The sequence below is a fragment of the Benincasa hispida genome, chromosome 7 (assembly GCF_009727055.1).
Source record: "Benincasa hispida cultivar B227 chromosome 7, ASM972705v1, whole genome shotgun sequence".
In the NCBI taxonomy this organism is placed as follows: Eukaryota; Viridiplantae; Streptophyta; class Magnoliopsida; order Cucurbitales; family Cucurbitaceae; genus Benincasa; species Benincasa hispida.
Genome location: NC_052355.1, coordinates 19,836,411 through 19,859,665, shown reverse-complemented (window position 1 = coordinate 19,859,665; position 23,255 = coordinate 19,836,411). Strand labels below are relative to the sequence as shown.

Sequence of the window (23,255 nt, the reverse complement as noted above, 5' to 3'; positions counted from 1 at the left end):
AGTTTGTATAAGATCGAACCAAGAAATAAGTCACCCTTACTTTATAACGTTGTTTACTGTTTAAGACTGACTATTTTAAAGCGGTGACCTAGGTAACTTAACCTTAATCCTAAGCTAATTATGAACTCTTATTTATTCTGGATTATCCTTAGATTTGCATGGATGAGGTTTGGCTCAACAGCGCCGGCTCAATGAGCCTCCCATTTCAGGAGTAAGACTGGGTAGATAGTTGGGAATATAGGGTGCAAGATGGAATTCGCTCCTACCCACTTTTAGGGATAGTAGAGAGGTTGTTCCCTTAAGTGTTGACTCCAAGTCTTTAATAAGGGGCCCCATCCTCTCATTGGCCCGAGAGGAACTCGGTTTGGTAATTGGATCACAAACCAATTATTCATTAGGGGATCAGTGGAACTTAAGGAACAAGAGGTAATCTTGGGGGTAGAACAACTATTGACCCAACCGTTATTATGAACAACCTGTGAAGGGTTAACTTACTAATTATGGTTATGTCGAGTGGACACAATATATCTACGGTGAAAGAAGTGCAACTACTGGCCTTTAATGGAGTGATTCGGTACTTAACGAATGTTAGTTAATTAGGTTAAAGAGTTTACCTAGTTAATCTCGGATCGATTGGAGCCCATGATTTATAGGTCCATCACGTCCCCTACTAGCTCACAAACGGAATAAACCTTAGAATAGTGTGATGAGGGAATTTGAAGCGTTTAAATTCGAATTAAGAGAATTAGTAATTATATGCGATATAGTTAAACAAAATTGAAAAATTGGATAATATTTAAATAGGATTTAAATATTAATTACATAAATAAGGATCCATGATTGTGGAGTTGGTGTTTGATTAATTTAATATTTGATGTTAAATTTATAAGAATTAATTAAATTGTTTAATTAATTATTTATTTTATTTTAAAAAATTAATTATTACATTAATTTTAGTAAAATTAATGATTAATTAATGAATTAATCCTAAACTTTGATATTAATTTTGAAAATGAATTTCAAAATTAAAAGGAAGATTGAATATGATTTTTAAATCCAATTTTGGAAAAACCCACTAGTGGGTTCAACCCAATTTTGGTACACTTCAATTCACCACTAAATAAAACAAGTAGGTATTGTCTTCATTCCATACAATTTGGTTGCATGAAGAGATCGAACTAAACCTGAAGTTTTTTCAACTTAAAATGGTTCCATGCAGCTGGGTTTTTTAGTTGAGTTAAGAAGAAGTGTTCTTCATACTCGAGAAAAAAAACCAGACCCTTTTCTCCAAAATTTTCCCTTGAAGTCAGTTTATTCTAAGTTTCACAACTCAATCTAAGGTCCAAAGAGAATAGTAGGGAAGATTCTTTGGTGGTTTGCAAACTTTTGGATTGACGATTGAAGCTGATTTCATGAATCAAAGGAGTTTTTCAAAGGTATTTCTGAAATTCTCTTGATATTCTATGAACATACTTGATTAGATGCTAAAATTGATGAATTAGAGTGCTTAATGGCCCTGAATTCTTCCACTAATTGCTTGCTACTTCCATCATAGATAAAGTTTCCTCTTTTGTATAAGGTAAAAAAAAAAAAAGGAATAAAAACAAAAATACAGTAAGTTAGGTTCCCCCTTAAATGTGTCATTGCATTGTTGATTCCTAAAAGTTCAACTTTTGAGCCTTCGAGCCAGAGGAAGGGGAAAATGAATTGAGAGCCTTATAAAACTATTCTGGATTTTCGAGCTTAACCAGTAGGGTTTTAGACTCATCCATGCATGAATAGGTTCATAATCATTTTAAATGTGCTTCATTGATTGGTTATAATCGGATTTCATCTTTGATTGCAAATCTTATCTTAAGAGACTGTTGAGACTAGAGTAAGGACCATTGTGATTGAGCAAGCATATTTTTGTATGAATGTACGATTCTACCTTGCTCGAGGGCGATCAAGAATTAAGTTGGGGGTGTTTGATAGCACCAAAAATGTGATACCTTCCTCTTCTTAATTCTAGGTCGTTACTATATTTTAATGTTTTTATTTAGTGTTTTTATAGATTTCAGGTGCCTAAAGGTAGAAATGGTCGTTACGGACTATTCGAGATTAATTTGGAGCAATTAGAAGCTAAATTGAGCAACTGAGGTTTAAAGGGCTTAAAAAGGACGAATGCCCCTGGATCGAACACTGAGCATTGCACAACGCTACAAGGCAGTAGCCTCATGTGATGTTGGAAAATAGGGTAGCATCACAACGTTGCGCCCCAACATTGTGATAAGCTAGAGACTAGCGTTGCAACGCTCTTGTCAAGCGTTGTAACACTGCAACACTAGTTTAAAAGCTTTCTTCTTCATTTCTAGGGTAGATTTTTACCTCTCCAATCGGCCTCCAGACGATTTCTCTACCTTCTCACCTCTTTTACTTGTATTTTTCTCCATTTTCTTCCTTCTTCTCATGTAACTAATGGAACGATACCAGAATTCGTCTTCTCCATCTTCATGGGAAGGTAAGTTCTAACTATTTTCTAATTTAGGGGATTTTAGAACAATGTAATTTTGGGAGTTTTGTTTAATTTTAATTTTCATATCTTAGCTATGGATTTGTCTCTATTTATCTTGCTTAATCAATTATATTATCTCTTGATTGTCTGACAAACTATTTGGAATTTTGTAATTGCATGCTTAGGATTATCTAGCAATAGGCGATAGGTTAGTTAGGCTTGTAATTTGTTGTCTAAAACGAATCTTTGTTCCTATGAATCTAGAGAAAATCATAGTGAGTGTTTAATTAGACGAAGGAAATTAAACATTCATCCTAGCGTTAGCCCTAGAACCCAATGCGGTTGGTTAATCATATTTAATATGAATTCATTTGAGCATGTTTAGTTAATTAGGTAATTAGGACCATTGGTTGGATGTCCAGTCAATTGGGCTAGGCATAATTACGAAACTAAAATTACATTAAGCAATGCGACAATCAAGATTACATTGAGCAATTCCAATTCCTTTAAGCTAGGTTGTTTCCTTTAATTGCATTTTTATCTTTTACTTGCATTTTATTTCTTTTATGCACTTCGATTATCAATCCATACCAAACCCCCTCCCCTATTTTACCACGCTTCCCTGTGGTTCGATCCTATACTTATCGCTTGTACTACTTGTTCGATGATTTATAAACATTATTTGATTGACAATCTTTTGGGAGCGACACCAAAAAGATTCGTCCGTCATTGATGAAAGTGTTTATTTTTAAATCAAAGACTGATTTAAAAGATGTTGTAAAGAGTTATTTCATCTTTTGTCATCAACATGTTAAAGTGGTTGAGTCCAATAGAAAACTATCGAGTAGTTCTTGGCAAGATTTTTCTTTTTGCCTTAAAAAACATGAAAATTTTGATATTATCAAAAGAGTAAGGGTGTGCTTGGAATACATTTTCAAGTGTTTAATTTAAAAAATAAGTTATTTTGAAAGAAATCAATCAGAGTGTTTGACAACCATTCAAAATAACTTTTCAAATGTATTTCAATCAATTTTTATCAAAAGTCTTTAAATAAAAATGAGTTTTTTGAAAAATATTTTTTTCTTAAGTCAATCCAAATGGGCTTTAAAAGTAATACAGAAAAAATTTGATATCAAATAATACGAGCACAATAATGCATGGAAGAAGAAAAAAGGATTGGGAGATTACAAAGAATCTACAACAAAAACATGGATAATTTACCCTTCGACAAGAATGACATGCACAACAAATTCTATAGTGTGTCGTAAAGTCATCGTGATGTGACCTCCAACATCTTTTTTTAAGCGTGAAAGATTTGGAGTTGCCATCAATCTCTACAGGGAAATCTTAAGTCCAATAGACATGCATGCTATTTTCAAATTTCCACCCATTAGAAATTTCATTTATCTTTAGAATGTAGGCCACGTTTACCAAACTGTAATGAAAATTGGTATAATCAGAATGAGATTTTATTGATAGATAAATCGTAATAGGCCTAAATCATAAACACGATTTGATTGCTTTTGATCGCGTCTACCTAGAATTATAAATTTATCCCGTTTTATTGTTACCGTTATCATTATTGTTACTGTTTGATCCTAACAATAACGGTAAAAGTAACAATAAATGTGATAAATTCATGATTTTCATATTGTAACGGTAACAATAACGATAACAATAAAGGTAGTGGATCCCACATAATTTTCAATCTCAATCAGATTGAACACCTTTTATTCCTCAATCAAATTAAATGATTTGATTACAAATTTTAAGGTAGACTCTGCATCTCATTACAATTACTGGAAGTCGATAAACAACAAAAATAATCAATTGGAGCTCACTTTTCACACTACCATTGATGGATTATTTTTTTCAACCGGTGTAAACGTGACCCTAATGTCTACAAATATTATATACAAAATGATGATATGAACCTTACAAATTCTAAATTATAAAACAAAATGAGTATAACAAGATTGAATTACATCTATTTACTACGCCTATTAATTTATCCATATCCAACATTGTATTAATGATATAAAGTGTATACTCTCAACCAAAAAGTTTAAAATCTGGTGTGTATGTGTATATAAAAAATTTAAAGTTTTTAAAACTTGAAAAAGAAAAACAAGATGGATTATAATCATTACTTGAGAAAGACAAATGAATGGAGTAAGTGAATGTTGAAAAATCATCTAAGCCTCCAAACCACACACTACCAAAATTCCATTACATAAGTCTCAAAATTTAGGTGAGCCTCTGTACTTAAATACAAAGCTAATCACCTGATATAGAAAACCTAAAGCATTTTCTATCACAAAACTCAATTCTACCTCCCCCCTCAACTATGGAAAATGTTTGTTTTAAGCATATTTACAACACCTACATATCACTCCCTTTGTGTGTTATAAATACAACATAATGAGCCTCGAAAAACTAGGCTCGTAATGCATCTTGAGTTCAAGTTCCTATAATCTATATTGCAAGGCTAAAGCCAATTCGGTGTGAACTTCCTTGTTATCGTCTTTGATGTTGCATCATCTGGAACCTTCGCAAGCGAGCGGTACTGCAATTTTACGCTCTCTGCATTGTCTAGCGTTTTCACCACATACCTAACGTGCAAAAGAAGTGGATGCATTTTTGTAAACTATATCTTTATTAGATCAAGTAGAACATATGCACAAAAGAAATTTAAATCTTATATCGGCCATTAAGACCCTATTTCATAACCATTTAGGTTTTTTATTTCTAAAAGTTAGGCTTATGTTCTCACAATTTTTTACAATGATTTTCATCTCTTTTTGTTCAACAATTACGGGATAGAAGATTGAACCATCAACCTTTGGCATGGTAACTAATGCCTTATTCACTCAACCATGACCCTCAAGTTCTCTTCTTCTTAATTTTCAAAAAACTTGGCTTGGATTTTGAAAACAACCTTGAAGATTAGATATCAAAACAAAGAAACTTCGGTAGAAGTTATGGTTCTTACAAGTTATGGCTATGTTTTATTTTTTTAGTTTTAGTTATTCTTAACCTTCAAATGCTATGTTTTAGTTCTTAATATTCAAATGCTAAGCAATAATTCTAAACTATGCATAGAAGACTATTTTAGTCCTTTATCATTAATTTTACATGGCTTCCAACACTTTCTATAGGCAAAAACTATAATCAGACTTACACAAAAAATTAATGGGAAATAAGTTACTTCCTGCTCGCAATGAACAGAATGAAGAAAAAATATTGAGAATCAGAACAAAAAATGACAAACCATCCATTCAAGCACTGTGTTGTAACAACAGCCTCACGTCCCACAAAACGTTGTGGTGTCCTCTTGTTCCCCTGATCCGTTTTAGCTACGATGTTAGTTTCAACATGCTATAATATAAGGGACTAAATGAGAGTACAGTTTTTTGCTCACCTTGATAATTACCCTATCAGTCACTGTGAAAGGAAACTGAACACCTCGACCTCTTGGAGTATCCATGAAAGTCAAGTCCTACATTGGCAAACACCGGAACGATATTATGAAAAACTCGGAAGCAGTTCTACTATGAGAATATCATTCACTCTGAAAAGAACAAGCGACAAAAATAAATGCACAAGTAGAACTTGACACAAGTGAACTGAATATAGCGATTGAGGGATAGGAAAGACTTAGAAAGATAGGGAAAACCAAAATCTCCTGAAGTCTATTCCCATCCTCCCCTTTGATTGTAGTATCTCACATTAGCAGGTTTAAGATACCGTGGTCCCAGGTACAAAGCAAATACCTGCTCAAACCTCTCCCTTCTCCTTTTCGGTGAGCGGTAAAATAATAATTCTTCTTCCCGGCGGAATGCTTGGACTGCAGCTTGAAGAGCTGAAGATGAAAATATCATGACAAGAAAAAGAGGATCATGAAAAGTTCAGTGTTTTGAAAACAATCTTCAAAGAGAACTATATCAATCTGTACTACATTATTCTGGGTGTTTAGTTTGGGAACTCTCAATAATGTGAGAGGGTAAGCAGATAAGGGCGACTAACAACAAAGAAAATTCTTACATGTTTTGTCTAACTTCGAGGAGCAGTTACAACGGAACACAAGAACAAACCTTGGTATATGTCAAGCATTTTTGGAAACAGTAGCAAAGAGATGTTAAATATTAAAAGTGGAGAAGAAATTTTACTCACATAAGTTTTGAGCAATAGAGTCTTCAGAAACTGACTGAGAGCACGAGTAACAAGATTTCTGGAAAGACAACAAGAGAAATGCAGAAACTCTATGAAACCGAGGTCATCAAAATAATCAATTGACTGATTAATTATCAACAGAGAAGCCATACAGCAATGGAAATTAAGGTGCACAAGTTGGGTAAAATTAATGCTTGCAAAAGAAAGTGACCATTCATAATCAAAAACTCAAGAAAATGAATGACAAAGACAAACTCACTTAGACTAAAATCTGGTTATCTAGTCAAACTACTTGATTTCCCCCAGCTAAGAGACAGGGCGCCCAAGTTTTACATCATGATACATGGACAAATAATAAGTTCATAAGTTCAGTGGTGCCAAAACTGGAGTCCAATTATTGAGAACTTTAAACCATGAACTTATAGATGCCAAACATTTTCATGTTGATTATTAAGAGTTCAAGCACTGCTGCTGCATAAGGGCAACAGACTCATTTTTATACCAAAATTGGTATCATATCTTATTTTAGATTCCTGCGAACTCTCATCTTCATAAATCTCACTGAAACCAATGGCTCGGAAAGGGGCTCTTATGATCAAGAATGCAAAAACTACATGATTGATAGTAGTAGCTAGTATTCTTAAAAATAATAATAAATAATAGTAATAATTGTAATAGCTAGTATTTGAAATGGATTTTGTATAGAAGAACCTCAACCAAGTGTTAAGTATATTTCTAAGGCTCAGTTGGACTCTTTTTGCAAGTACTGTACTAGACAACTTGATGGAGTTCTGCACGTAAATCAGCATGGGTTGCTACAAATGGCCAATGAAACTTCAAATCAAATGCAAACTTTGCAATGTTTTGAAATTTCTATGCTTGCAATGCCATCTGTACAAAGCATTAGGATACTAAACACCTAGCAATTTCAATGTGCCGGTTACGTTTTAACATAATGAGAAAAATGATAGATAACATGACGATAAAGAATTTAACAGTATAGATGAGCAGTATTCTTGCCAGTAACTCACTACTCTAAGAACATGTTGTATTCCACCACTCCCAAAGGAATGCCCACACGGCAATATCATTGCATCGTCCATGAGAGCGCCCCTGATTTCAAGAAGAAAAACAAATCTAAGCAAAAATATAACCAGAAACAATTGGGACGAAAAAATGAGTCACGTAAGAATTTTTGGCATAGACTATGATGTAGCCTAAAAGATAAAAGAACTTTCTCCCAGAATCAAATCAAAGTCTGTATTATCAATCAAGCAATTTCTTTATTTATAGAGAATCGAAATAATGCAAAATAATCCTAAATCTAATCCTAATTCATCTAAGAAACTAATCTAATCCAAATAAACTGAGAAAACTAATTCTAATCCTGATCAATTACGGATTTGACCAAGATAGTCAAATTTACTGTAATCCTATTACATCAGAATGTGAACTGAAAGATGCAAAAAAAAATGTAAGAACACATCATATTTCCTTCATGAAAACACACTAAAATCACAATTGCAACAAGAACATGCTTCTACATGATTGACAGGCTCAACCAAATATAATGAAACATAATGGAAACACTAGAAACTCACGTCACAGGGTCAGTGAGAATTGCTCGCAAAGACTCTCCAGGCTCTCCTGAAAACGAAACATCCCTTCTCCCAAAACCACATCCATTTTCCATAGCCAAATCCTTCTGCCCAGAAGCAGACCCTTCAGTGCTTTGCAAATACTGGGAATAATAAGCATCCCCTTCATGTTCTGCAATTGTAACCGCATTTGGGTAGTTCCCCAACCTTCCCTGTGGATGGTTCTCACTCTGAGTTGCTCCTGTGTCGTTGCCTGAAGAGCCAACCAAACCATCCTTGACTACCAGAGTTCCACCTAAAACCCATAAGAAAAATTAACAAAAAAAATCCAAATTGGGAGCAGAATATCCAAACAATCATTCTAGAATCACAGTTTCTATATGAGCAATGAAAGTTCAAAGTAAAACTTCTTACCAAAAGAAGAATGGTGCTTAAGCTTCCCATTTCCCAATTTAATAGTCCCATTCTTCAACCCCCCACTACTCTGATCACTTCTATCATTGTTACTATCATTGGGGTTAGCAGTTTTACTGCATTTATTAACATCATCCAAAGAAACAAGCCCTTCAACATCATCATCACCATCATTGACTTCATCTTCATCGTCGTCGTCGTCGTCATCTTCCTCATCCGATCCTTTCCCACTTCTCGCAGTCTCATTCCCATTCCAATTCCGGGTGTGACCGAACACACTGCGGCGGAAATCTTCACCCTGGTGGGAAAAGAATCGATCCCGGTCGACGACAGGGAAGAGCTTATCGTCCATGAAACCGCAGAGTTCGCGGGTTTTGGGAGGTGGGTCGGGGACGCGGCGCTGTGGGGTGGTGGAGCAATTGAAGGGGAGGGCTTCATCTTGGAAGACGAGGTGGGAGTTGAGGCCATTGATGTCTTCGGAGGACATTGTGAGCTTTGGGGGTTGGAATGGAATTGAAAATTGAGTGTTAGGGAGAATTTGCCATGGTGGGTTTTGGGAGAGAAGGATTGAGGAAGGTGGGAATTGCTTGAAAATGGAAAAGGGGAAGATGAAGGAAATTGGGAATTGGAGAATTTGAGAATTTGAGAGATAGTGAGGCTGTGAAGAACGGAAGAGGGGAGTTCTGAGTTTGGTCAGATGGCTGTGTGTTCTTTGGAACGATGGAAACAAATTTCGAAATGGGGAGGAATTGCTGCAAGGCCCTTCAATTTTTTATTTATTTTTTTATAATAAAAAAAATCCTTCATTTTTATTTTTAATTTTTTTATTATTTAAGTCTACTTTTCGTTTATTAGTTAGATTTCAAAATGTTATACATTTAGTTGAATTTAGTTTTAATTTAGCCTATAGCTTTCAAAATATTTATAATTTTAGGGGTGAAATGAGTCTTGTTTTAATCTTGTATTCATATTTTATTGACACTTTTAAACTCGATTTTCCATATCCATTTTTTCTTTTCTATTGTTAATATCGGTTAATTAATATAAAAAAATTAAAATTAATTAAGTTTTATTATTTTTATCACTTTTAAAGATCAATTTAAAATTTTACTTCATAATTATTTTTAAACTATTTAAATAGACACGAACCTTAATGATAGAAAGTGAGTATTTAATGAAAAATTGAGACTAAAAGTATAAAATCTTGAAACCTAGGGATAAATTTGAACAAAACTCAAATTGTCAAGAGTTAAATTGAATATTTTAAAATTTAGAAACTAAAATGAAACTAAACTCAAAATTTAAGGAGTAAAATGTGTAACATTTTGAAATTCATGGGCCAAATGGAAACTAAATCCAAAATCTAAGGACCAAAAGGAATTTTTTTTTTCTTGTTTCTTTCCAAAGGATGTGTTTTTTTTCTTTTTTTTTTTTACTTTTTTTCTAATTGTACAAAGAAAATTACATGAAAGGCTAAATTATACAGATGTCTTTGCTAAATTATAGAAAACACCACTAATCATTCTACTTTGTTTAAAAAAAAATTTCCGAATTTTCAATCGTTTCAATAATCATTGTACTTTGTTTAAAAAATATTTCCGAATTTTCAATCGTTTCAATAAAACTCATAAACTTTCATCACAACAACATACTCTGATGACCACCTCTGATGGCAACTACCTTCAGGGAAGGCCACATCTGACATTTAATTTCAATGACCACCTCTGATACCAAACTCTAGCAAACTACCTCTGACAACCAACTTTGGTGACCACTGATGTTGACAAAATTCGACAAAACCACCACTTCCTCAGTCCGGTAGCAATCATCGTAAACAACCACCTCCAACAAAAAACTACCTCCGACAAAGACCATATCCGCAATCAGCTCCGATGACCATCTCCAACGCCAAACTTCGGTAACCAACTTTGACCATTACCATAGATGACCAACTCTAGCAACAACAACCACTATTGGCAACTACCACATCTAACTATCAACTTTGGTGACCACCTTTGGCGCCAAACTCTCGCTACTACCTTCAATGATCGACTTCAACGATCTTTGTCGACGACAACTCCGTCGATGATATCCAACGACTAGCTCTGACAACTTACTCAGTCAATCATATACTCAATTTAAAAATAAAATACTGTCCGATGAAAGTATTTTTTTAATATGAATTTGATAATATTAGTTCATAGTATTTGATAGTCGTCTTTAATAATGATACTAATAGAAAAACTTTGAGTGCATAGCAAAACAAACAAACGGTATAAAAATAATTTCGAGTAAATGTAATCCAAGACATTAGTTTCTTTATTTTAAACATTTTTTAGAAAATATAACCAAACATGTTTTTATTTTAAACACTTTTAAGAAAATATAACCAAATACATTAGTATTTTTACTTTAAACATTTTTGAAAAATTTTAACCAAACACATTTGTGCTTTTATTTTAAATAGTTTTTATAAAAAAAAAATGTTTAAATAAAATTGACTTTCTAAAAAATATTATTCCTAAGCAATCCAAATATAGGTCAATGATCGACCCAAAAATGCATGTAGTTGCCACACTTTCAAGGACCAAATGAATTTATAACTCCAATCCAACAACCTACAATAACACATAGTATAGATGGCAAGAAAGGGATCTTAGGGAATCTAATGATTGTTTAACTTAATTTTGAGTTCGAATGGTAACTGGGGGGTTTACATAGAGAAATTATTGCAAAGAAATTCAAAAACAGGAATGTAAATGAGTGATTGAAAGTGAAAGCTCGATTTTTAAAATGATCTAGACTAATTTAGGTTTCCTCTTAATCTTTCTTGTATTCAATGGCATTTAACAAATAAAGTTTCTTGCTAATTATACACTTAGCCTATGTAACCTAAAAGTCTAGAATTACATAACTTCAATTTCATGAATAAACAATTCAATCAATTCTAAATGACACAACTTATTGGGTTCAATAGCGTCTATATTAATTATGCATTTGCAGTAAGAAGAGGCAATCTTGATTAAGATCAAATTAGTAGTTCGGAAAACGTAGGTTACTAATTCAATTAATCTTGAATTTAACTAACCATGCAAAATTGTGAACAAGATTAATCCTAATAACCTAAATGCACACATTACCCTACCCTACTTTAGTTCTTGCCCTATGAAATTAAACAGATAAACATGCTTAAATTATAGAATTCATTGAATTAAACAAAGTTGGCTAAAGATTCTAAAATTCAATGCATAGAAATTAAATTCAACATTCAAGAATGAACTACAACAAAAATTTATCAAAGAAATCAAGAAATTACATCAGAAATTATAATCAGCCTCATACCATGAAAAATAGGAATATATCCTAAACTAGATTAGATAGACTTACCTTAAACCTTGCATCTCTTCCAAATTCATCAAGGAATTGCAAGAATTCATGAAAGGTAAGAAAAAGAAAGAAAGAAAGGTACAGAAAACTGGAATTTTTTAGAGAAAATTTAGTGAAATGTTGATCTCCTGCGCAATGGCTGAATTTTTCCTTTTATATTTACGTCACAGCGTCGCAGCATCGCAACTTTGTAACGAGCATTGCAACGCTCTTGCCGCATTCAAACCTTGAGCATAGGGGTGAGCGTAGGGACATTGGTGCTATGCTGGTTAGATGGTGAAGCCCGCATGTGTTCTTCCTGAATTTCCATCAAAATTCGCAATGTTGCACATTGGGTGGATAACGTAGCGCCAAACATTGAGATAGGGTTGTAACGTTGCCGTGATATCTCCTTTCTGCCTTTCAGCGTAGACTTACATTGCACATATGGTTGCTACGCTCCATTGAGTGGCATTTTGGTAATTTTCCTATCTTTTTTTTTTTATTTGATACTTCAATTGTCCAAATTAACTCTTTTTTAGCTAGTTTTTCTTCTAAATGACTCATTTGACCTTTAGAGATGAAATTACCTATAAAATGATATTTTATGCATGAGGATTACTAGAAATTGGTAGAATTAAGGATAGAATATTAATTCTTTTTTAGAGCTATCAATAAGTCAAGTTTTCTTTTTAATGTAAAAAGAAAATGACATGTTAAAAAAAAAAAAATAACATTTCCTATTTTTCTAGCCTCACAATGCTCGTGTAATTACAAAAAAAAAAATGGTATTCTTATTTTATTAAAAAACCAATGCATACACATTATAAGTGTGTTTTTCCTTAAGAAAAATAGATGCTTTTTTTTAAAAAAAAAAAAATGCATGTTTTATTTAACTTGCCACTTGGGCATGGTTTGTACCAAGTATCCTTATGGAGTTGGTTTAGAATCCATAATGGATAATATGAATACCAATCAACATCCAAATTCAGGCTTTTTTGCTACTCTATCTATTGTGTTATAGTCACGATTACAAAATTGGGAGGAGATAATGGTGAGATATGAGTTCGATATCTTCAATCCAACGATCAACCAGGCTTGAATTTTCATCTTCTCCATTGATTAGTTTAATGGCACTAAGGCAATCAGATTCAACTATCAGATTAGAGTAGAAGCAAATCGGACACCTTTGCGAATAGCTAAAATTTCTGGTAATGGAGCATCAAAGTGTAGATTCATGGCACGAGCTGCAATACCCACAAGGTTACCATCTGAATCCCTTCTAATTGCACTCAAACCAGTTAAGGGGGTTGGATTTCCAGGCCGAATTCATGTTCAGTTTCCAGAATCCCAAAGGAGGGTTGGTCCATTCGTGTGTAAGAGCGAGTATAATTGTTGCTTTTAGCTAAGAACTTTCTTGGTATTTTGTAGAAAACTTTAGGTATTCTTCATATTACTTTAATATTGAAGAAAAATATTTGTCTTTTTTAAAACATGAATTCTCAATTTTCGACGTAATGTTGTCATATGTCATGTTTAGGAAAAAAAACATGTGCAATTGAATAGTTGAACAAAAATAGTCGGTAGAAAATAAGTTCTTTAGGTTATAAAAAACTACACTGTATACTTTGACTTAATAATTAATTCAACTTTGTAACTCTAAACACAAACTTCTTTTAACTCTGAAGACATATTAACTTCCGAGCTCATAACTGATTTAGTGTCCAAATATCTCTTTATTGAGTTTTGAAACTAAACTAGTTGTCAAGATTTTCAAATACTAGTATTCAAATGAAAACAAAAAAAAAACAACAACAAAAAGTTTAACTTCCATATGCTTTTCCTCCATGCATAACTATGAAGTCATCTCCCATCAAACAAGAGGACCTCCTCTAATTTTTCACATATCATCAATAAAAGAGCAGAAATGGCAAAACAAAATTAGAAAGACAAAAATACTAACTTGTCCATACTTCTAAGTTGAGCAATAGATTTTGAGTTTTTTGAGTTTTTTTTAATTTTATTAATTCCACCTACAATGTTGAAAAGTTACATCAATATTTATGTAGTCTAAGGGATAAAATGAGTTGATTTTACAATAATCAAATCTAAAATCTTTGTTAGAATGATAAATTGTGTATAATAAGTGACAATATCATATTATATATGATAATTATGCTTCAACCTAGGTCATTTTATTCCACCTATTATAAAATAAAAATAAATAAATAAATAAATAAATAAAACCTAATTTCTATTGAGTCTAGGCTACAATGCATTACAGATTTACATAAAAGACAGAAAATATAAAGAAATTTTTAGAATGTTGTCCGTCAAAAATAATCTAATAGAAGATAATAAATTTAGTTTGTTAAAAGATAAATGGATAAGTAACAATCGTTTGAGTACAACAAGAGTCCATTTCAAGTATTTCTTCATGAAAATATTCGAGGTTAGTATGATAAGGATATCAAGGTACATATCCATATCTGAAAATAAAATTAAAAGGGTTAAGAAATTATTTAACATTAACATGAAATAAATAAATTAAGATAATGTCGTGTCCCTCTTTTGTTGGTTGGATTTCTTGAAAAATGTTTTGAATAAAACACAAATTTTCTCATTTTGTTTTTAGTTAAATGAAAAAGAAGTGAAACAAAATTATGTAAAATGAAAAATGAAAAATATAGTCTAGGGAAATAGGCATAGAATGACTATATATATAAAGAAAGAAAGAAAAGAACAAGTTAGATTTCCACTTATAATCATGATTATAAATGCTAAACCTCAACAAAGAGTAGGCATATTGAAACACTAATAATAAAACTAATTTAGATTTTACACAAAAAAAAAATTAAAAAAACTTATATGTACTGTGATTTTGAATGGTGGTGTGGGAATAGTAATCTTAGATAGAGAGAATTTTGAACTCGAAGTGATAATCATATAAATACAGCAAGTAATTAAAGTCTTTGGTTGACATCATCTCATCAAGTTGGCCCGACCCATCTCGACCTAAAAAGTTAAGACATAATACTAAAAGAAAGACTATTTTTAACGTTCACAACCTTTGAAAAATAGTTAAACAAACCTTCGATAATCATTTTTCACCTTTAAAAAAAATCGAAATAGAACCACAAGAAAAGCTTTTCTCAAGAGAACATTAGCCTTCAAATATTATTATTTTTTAAAGGTCACATGTCTTCAATAATTAGTTATCATCAAATTATTTTTTTCAAAGGTTTTCATTAATTTGTAAAGATTTATAATGCTCTTATCAAAGATTTTATCGACAATTGTAAATCTTTCTAGAAACATATCTTAGCTTACAACATTGGAAGGTTGTCTATCAGGGTGACCTTAATTGCCTTGATGAATATGCAAGAAAAGTAAATTTGGATGCCACAAAAGTAGTTGATAATTGCGACATGATATCGTAAAATTATTTATATAACAATGACTTAGACAAAGAGACTACAAAAAATCTAGAACACCCAGCTACGATATCATGTCACAATTATGCATTCTTGAGTATCTGTCATCATTATTTGAAATCTATCCTCAAAAGAATTTTTCAATTCAACCATTTTCATGTTTGGGTGTTTGTATCTCAATTTTTCTTTGTTGTTCAAATTCTTGAAGACGTTATTCAAATGCATGAAGAAACACTCAAGATCGCATACATTTGAAGATGATCCAAACAATTCAGTACCTCCCTAAATACGAACATGTCTATGTTTCTCTGGTTCAAATACTTGTACAAAATTTAATTCTCCGAATGTAACATCGATCAATTTATAAGCATATGAATTGTGTTCTTGCCACAAATACAAATTCAATTTTATGGATCTTGAAGAGAGAAAAATTACCTTTTTTTAATGTTTTAAAATAATATAAAAAATGTGGTAGAGACCTCTTAAATTTATTCTTCAAAAGACTAAATTAACCCAATTACAGATCAAACACACATATTTCTAAGAAAATTAAAGACTAAAATGTTATTTTTTCCAAAGTTTTATTTACATTGATTATAGTTTTAATAGAAGCATGAGATATATTTTTTAAAAAATTATATTTTATGAGTAATGATCTCAATATAAGTTAATGAAATATATATAAACATTGGGGTCATTAAATAAGGAGAATTTGAAATCACAAGGATTAACATAAAAATACAAGCATTAGTATTAGATTCTCTGGGTTGACATTGCTCTCATCATTCGGATTGGCTTGGTCTAGTTTAAAAAAAGTTGAGATCCAACACTATAAAAAAAAAATTGAAAATATTAAATAAACCTTCAATTTTGGGTCTAAAATATAAACTTTTAAGGACATATTAACTTCATATTTTATAACTCAACTTAACACTCTAACCAACCTTTTGAGTTTTGGAACTACGGTCAAGTTTAATATTTTGATCTAAACCCCGTACTGCTGTAAGCTTTCACATACCATCCATAGAAGAGCGAAAATTGCAAAACAACATGAGAAAGACAAAAAATAACTTAAGATTTTGTTTTTCTATTAATTCCACTTGTAATGTTGAAAAAAAAAACATCAATATTTAGGTAGTTTAAGGGAAAAAATAAATTGAAAATTATAAGACTATTCTGAGACATACATCATTATAGTTGTAATGTAATGTGCTTTGTTTATGGAGAGATTGAAAGCAACATAAAGGATAAAGACTATTAATGCATATATTGTTTAATTATTATAATTGCACGTTGATGCTCATCCATTTTGTATTATCTATAATATTATAATTAAAAAAAATTGAAATGTTTGTATCGTTGTTCTTCAAAATCATCTGATAGAAAAAAATAAATTTAGTTAGGTAAAACATAAATTGAGTAATAATCACGGACAGTAGTGGACATATCCATATATAAAAATAAAATTTAATAGGCTTAGAAATAATTTAACCTGAAAGCAATAAGTTGTTGAAACAATTTCTTTATCTCAAAATGATTGTCACTTGAAATTCGAGGACTTTTTACCGTCATGGTCAATGATTTGTTAAAAAAATGTAGAAAATACAAAAATTTTATTTTGTTTTTAGGTAAATGAAAAACAAATAAAACAAAGTTATTCAAAGTATGGTGAAAAACTCACCTAAAATGTCATCTAAAAAAATAGATGAAAGGTATATACACGACACATTGTATAGATAACTAACATATATATATATAAAACAATTTAGATTTATGAATTTTATGATCATATATATATGAGAATAAAGATTAAACAAAATGCAAATGGGGTATAGGAGAGTGATCAACAATCTATAAAAAATTGTAAATATATTTTATTTTGACAATGGTCGATTCACATATCAATATCACCAAAGAACAAGAACTTTATAAATTTTGATATTCAAATCATATTATAAGTTTGATTTTGATACAATATTATTACTTGATCCTTCTCGAGGGATCTTCTTCCTTCGGTTCCTAGTTATTCAATGCAATTTGATGTGTAGTTTATCTGTCAAAAAAACCACGCAACAAATTAAATTAATATGAGAGACAAATATTTTATTGAACGCGTGAAATGTCAATGAAAATGTCGAAATAATAAATAATTTAACATGGAAGACAGAGAGTAGAGAAAGAATACCAGCAACTTCTTTTTCATCACAATCTTCATCACATTTAACTTCACAGAAGCTTTGGCCACTGCCATTTGCTAGGCATTCCTTCTCACAAGTTTCATAGCAAGACTTGTATTTGGCATCAAATTTGGCTTCATATTTGGTCACTTCATCCTCATTGGCAGTGGCAAATTGCAAAGCAGCTACCACCACAATGCACATCAAAAACACTGCCATCATTTTCTTGGCCATTTTCCTTTTTGGTTGTTCTTCTTGCCTTTGGTGAATGTTTCAAGTCTTGCTTTTGTGAGTGGATGAAGTTTTGGAAAGATGAGAAGTCTTTTTATAGGGATTTAGTAAAAGCTAAATTTAGATCAATAGTTAGAGGACCTAAAAATGGATTTTTTGTTGACAAAGTTAGGCCATAAAATATGCTTGTGTATATTGTATGCCATGCATTCATAACAAACATTGAACTAACAATAGAAAAATATAATGACCAAAACAAAATTTCCTTACAGGAGCATGTGAAAAGGGGGAAAATAATATAACATTAGCAGCACAATTTGAAAGTAAAACAAAAGCCCACAATTTTTCAATACAAATAAATAATCAAATTTAATACAAAACGGTGTAGAGAAGGGAGAGAAAAATGCAACAAAGCTAGCTAAGATGGGTAGTACGACTACAAGAAATATTATTTTTAGTGACAAAATGAAAAAGTTGCTAAAAGTCACAGATTCATTGCAAAGAAATTTTCAGCGACGTAAATATTAACGCCATTGAAGCCCTGTCAGTGAATATCTTTTGTGACGTTTTTCGAAAAACGTCGCAGATTGTGATGTAAGTTGTTTTTTTAACAAATTGTTTGCAACAAAAAATTGTTTTTGATAATGATGTTTCTTGCATCTTTCCTCTATTTTGTATTTCAATTCTAATAAATATTTTGTATATACACATAATCAAATAAAATAAGACTACATTTATAAAGATGTTGAAAGTTAATGTATACACGTGTTTTATGTAGTAGCCTTTTTAGGTAAAGTTTTGAAATTACAAGATAAGTAAACAAACATAACTCTTAACGTTTACAAAAATAATAATAATAATAATAACAAATTACTAAATATTTTATCTGCAAAGGAGTGAGAAGTCTATGATCCATCATTCTTGTATCGTCAACCATGATCAATTTAATCCTACATACATTATATACAACAAATTCTCTCATTTCAAACTCATATAAAATCAAAAAACAACTATACTATCACAACTTTAAGCTTATTAAGGAACTATTAGAGATTTGGTATTGCCAATATTTTTTAAGGATGTTGTGGCAGTTGTCCCTTAAGATGTTTGTTAGCTTGTCAACTAGTTTGGTCTTCAAGATGTCTCTACGAAGTTGATCCTTCCTGAATATATTTTCCTTATCTAGAAAATACTAGTGTTTATTTTGTAAGGATTCTTTCCTTATCAGTTTTGAGCTGGTCATTTTTGGGTTTATTATCCTTTTATGTCGTGCATATATATGGTTGCCCGGTTGAGGTTTTAAGATTACAACTTTGAAGATTTTGTGTCACTTTCTGAGGTTGTTTGGAGAGATGTTTTTCGTATGTGTCAATCCTTGTGATTGTAAAGTTTTTGTTGCCTTCAATCTTGAGGTGGACTCTTGGTCATTCTGAATTATTCTATTACATCTTGAGAAAGGATTCTAATAATTAGGAGGGTCTAATTATTTCAAATGAAGTGGTCTTCATCATTTGAAGACATAAACCATGCTTTAAAACTCCAAATCAAACTTTAATCACACAAATAATCTCCACATAAAACTATTGAACGCACAATAGACTCAAAGTCACAATTCAATCAAAATAATAAGTTCCAAAATAAATGTCAATCATATAAATAGCATCCAAATAGCACTTTGACCACACGCATGTTCTCCAATACACAAAATACACTCAAAATAAACCTATCAAAGACTTACTTGCAATTCCATATATAGAAGAAGCAGACAAATAAGATATCTTAGTAATAATACCTATGTGAAGCTAAGGCACCAAAATGTAGAGTTGAGCAATATTACAAAGAATTTTTTTTTTAAAAAAAGTACAATGAACTGTAAGTAGTAGTAGTTTAGCTCCAATTTCATAATTCAGGTATATATTGTAGCAATTCAATACTAGTTAGGACTGAAAAATGTTATTTAAGATGATGTCAAATATACAACAAATCAATAACGACTGTCTAGTGATCTAATCCTAAATTATACTGATATCTATTGTCTATCCCCACTACATAGCCGATATCAGGTCTAATACATAACATTGCATACATCAAACTGCCCACGACAGATGTATAGGGAACCCGTCTCATATCCTCAACCTCTTGAGGTGTCTTAGGACACTGTTCCTTAGACAACGTAACTTCGTGCCTGAAAGGCGATAAGCCCTTCTTAAGAGTTCTGCATCGAATATTTGGCAAGCATCTTGTCAATATACAACGTATAAGACAGTGCTAGCATTTTGTTCTTACAATCCTGAAATATCTGAATACCCAAAACAAATTGAGCCTCTCCCAAATCTTTCATTTGGAATTAGGTCGCTAGTCAATTCTTAATTGTAGTCAATAAACTTACATCATTCCCAATGAGTAAGATATCATCTACATACAACACTAGAAAAACTACCGAATTATTGATGATCTTCTTATAGACACAAGGCTCATCAACGTTCTGATCAAAGCCATAAGATTTGATCGCAGTATCAAACCTTATGTTCCAAGATCGAGATGTCTGTTTCAGTCCATAAATGGACCGATTAAGCTTGCAAACCTTTTGCTTTTGACCTTGGATTATGAATCCATCGGGCAGCACCATATAAATGGTCTCCTCAAGATTGCCATTTAGAAAAGCAGTCTTGACATTCATTTGCCATATCCCATAGTCATAATATGAGACAATAGATAGGAGGATCTGGATAGATTTCAACATGGCAACAGGCAAGAAAGTCTCCTCATAGTCGACTCTCTCTACCTGGGTATAACCCTTTGCCACCAGTCTAGCCTTAACGGTTTGCACCTTCCCATCAGCACCCCGTTTCCTCTTGTAGATTCATTTTCAACCTATAGGTTTAACCCCATCAGATTGATCTACAAGATCCCATACTGAATTGAAGTACATAGACTCCATTTCGAGATCCATGGCTTTGATCCATTCATCTCTGTCAATCCTCCATTGCCTTCTTGTAGGACAATGGATCCTCAACCTCGCCATCAACTACCATAGCTAGGATTTCAGTTAAACCCATATAGAAAATAGGTGGATTCGCAACCCTCCCACTACGTCGAGGTTCCCTCAACACTTGAGGTGGATTTGACCTACTAGATGAACTTACTTCAACAACTCTTGTTAAGGTATCGGGCTCTTCAACAAATCTTGTTGAAGATTCATTAGTTTCTTTGGAAATCTCATTCAACATGATTTTACTTCTAGGTCTGTGCTCCCTTATGTGGTCCTTCTCAAGAAAAGTAGCATTTGTCGATACAAATACTTTGTTTTCTTTAAGGTCAAAGAAAAAACTACCTCTCGTTCCTTTAGGGTAGCCTACAAATAGGCATAACCTTGAATGTGGTTCCAGTTTCTTAGGATTAGCCTCAAGCACATGTGTTGGGCAACCCCATATTCTGAAATGACGTAAACTAGCTTCACGACCATTCCATAACTCAAGAGGTGTTTTGGCAACACTCTTAAAGGGAACACAGTTCAGGATATATGTTGCAGTTTCCATTGCATAACCCTAAAACGAGTCAGGTAAGGAGGCGTAACTCATCATAGACCTAATTATGTCCAACAAGGTTCGATTTCTCTTTTCTGATACACCATTTTACTAAGATGTACCAGGTGCTGAGAGTTGGAATACTATTCTAGGTTCTATTAAATAGTTTTAGAAAGTCAAATCCATAAACTCTCTACCTCGATCAGATCGAAGTGTTTTAATCGTTCTATTTAATGCATTTTCAACTTCAACCTTGAATTCCTTGAACTTTTCAAAATACTCAGACTTATCTTGCATTAAATAAACGTACCTATACCTTGAATAATCATCAGTGAAAGTGATGAAAAAATCATAACCTCCCCTGGCTCTTACATTCATCGGACCACAAAGGTCTAAATGCACTAGCTTTAGATGTTCTTTGGCCCTATGACCTTTTCTTGTAAAAGGCCTTTTATTCATCTTGCCTTTAAGGCATGACTCACACACAGGTAAAGAATTTTCTTCTAACTCACTTAGAAGTTCATTCATCACAAACCTCTCAATCCTATTGAGATTAATGTCTTCTAGTCTTAGGTGCCAAAGTTGGACATTTTCCTTAGGAGAAATTCTAAGTCATTTATTTTGAGTTATGTCAGTTTTAAACATCTCTATGTTATGGAGGGAATTTGTTGCTAACGGCCTTAGCACATACAAATTATTTTCCAGTTTAGTAGAACATATACCAACACCTTTCTTAGTAATAAACACTTTATTATAAGAAAAGTTAAGATGATAAGAATGTTCTAAAAGACACTTTACAGAAACTAAGTTCCTTTTTAAATCAGGAACAACAAATACATCATTCAAAATGAGAAATTTGTTCTGCAAAGATAACCAGAGACCTCCCACTACCACAAAGTGAGATGATGTGCTCGGTTCCAACTCCCATAGTCATCTCACCAGCATCAAGTTGCCGCAAGAAAATAACTCCCTGAAATGAAGAGCAAACATGGTTAATGGCCCCAGAGTCAATAATCCAAGCAGAATCATTATTCTCCATTAAACAAGTTTCTAAGACAAGTAAATCACATTTACCTTGTTTGGCCTTCTTCTTTTTTGCCAAATATCTGGGACAGTTCTTTTTCCAGTGTCCATTCTGGTTGCAATGAAAACATTTTCCCTTGTCAACCCTCACTGGTTATTTACCCCTTGGAACAGAAACTTCTGGGTTAGCAGCAGCCTTCCCCTTACCACCCTTCTTTTTCTTCCATTTTTTGGTGTTGGAGGAAGAAGGTGCAGACTTATTTCCTGAGGTCAAAACTTTATGATACTTTTTGGATGATGAAGCAACATTTGTTTCACCCTTCTTCTCCTTGCTTTTCAACAAGGATTGGAAAGTCTGAAGCTCATTGAGCAGAGTAGTTAGGCTGTAGTCAATCCTGTTCATAACAATATTACTACGAAAGTGGAGGAAGCTATCTAGTAAAGATTCAGAATAATGCTAACCTGGCTGGCCTTATTGATGCTTAACCCGTTCATCTCTGCCACGTTGAAGTGAATCAACATGTTAAGAATGTGTTTCCAACAGATGACTCCTCTTGCATATATGAATTGAAGATGAACTTGAGAGCATTGTGCCTGAGCTGTGCGGACGATTATCCGAACATTCCCCTCAGGGACTCCATGATCTCAGGTGGAGTGACCGTGGGCTCATACTTCTTGGTCAAGACTTCGTTAAGGCTTGTCAAGATATACGCTCAGGCCTTGTTGTTTGCCCTTGTCCAGTGCTCATAAGCTTCTCGAACATTTCGTGCAGTAGTAGAAGGTGGAATGTGAGGACACTCCTCCATCAGGATGAAACA

General features: G+C 32.6%; 2 protein-coding genes across 2 annotated transcripts; both read right to left on the bottom strand.

Moving 5' to 3' along the window:
• Window positions 1–4,667: 4,667 nt before the first annotated feature.
• On the bottom strand, window positions 4,668–9,437 carry LOC120081861 (U-box domain-containing protein 62-like). The gene is made up of 8 exons (XM_039037037.1): window positions 8,680–9,437; window positions 8,269–8,560; window positions 7,699–7,780; window positions 6,668–6,725; window positions 6,268–6,356; window positions 5,916–5,993; window positions 5,766–5,836; window positions 4,668–5,106 (listed from the first exon to the last, which is right to left on the bottom strand). The coding sequence occupies exons 1-8, from the start codon at window positions 9,164–9,166 to the stop codon at window positions 4,983–4,985; spliced, it is 1,281 nt and encodes a 426-aa protein (XP_038892965.1). The 5' UTR covers window positions 9,167–9,437; the 3' UTR covers window positions 4,668–4,982.
• A 7,874-nt stretch (window positions 9,438–17,311) lies between these two features.
• Window positions 17,312–17,939, bottom strand: LOC120080913 (major pollen allergen Ole e 6-like). Its single transcript, XM_039035589.1, has 2 exons — window positions 17,665–17,939; window positions 17,312–17,532 (listed from the first exon to the last, which is right to left on the bottom strand). The coding sequence occupies exons 1-2, from the start codon at window positions 17,888–17,890 to the stop codon at window positions 17,507–17,509; spliced, it is 252 nt and encodes an 83-aa protein (XP_038891517.1). The 5' UTR covers window positions 17,891–17,939; the 3' UTR covers window positions 17,312–17,506.
• Window positions 17,940–23,255: the final 5,316 nt, after the last annotated feature.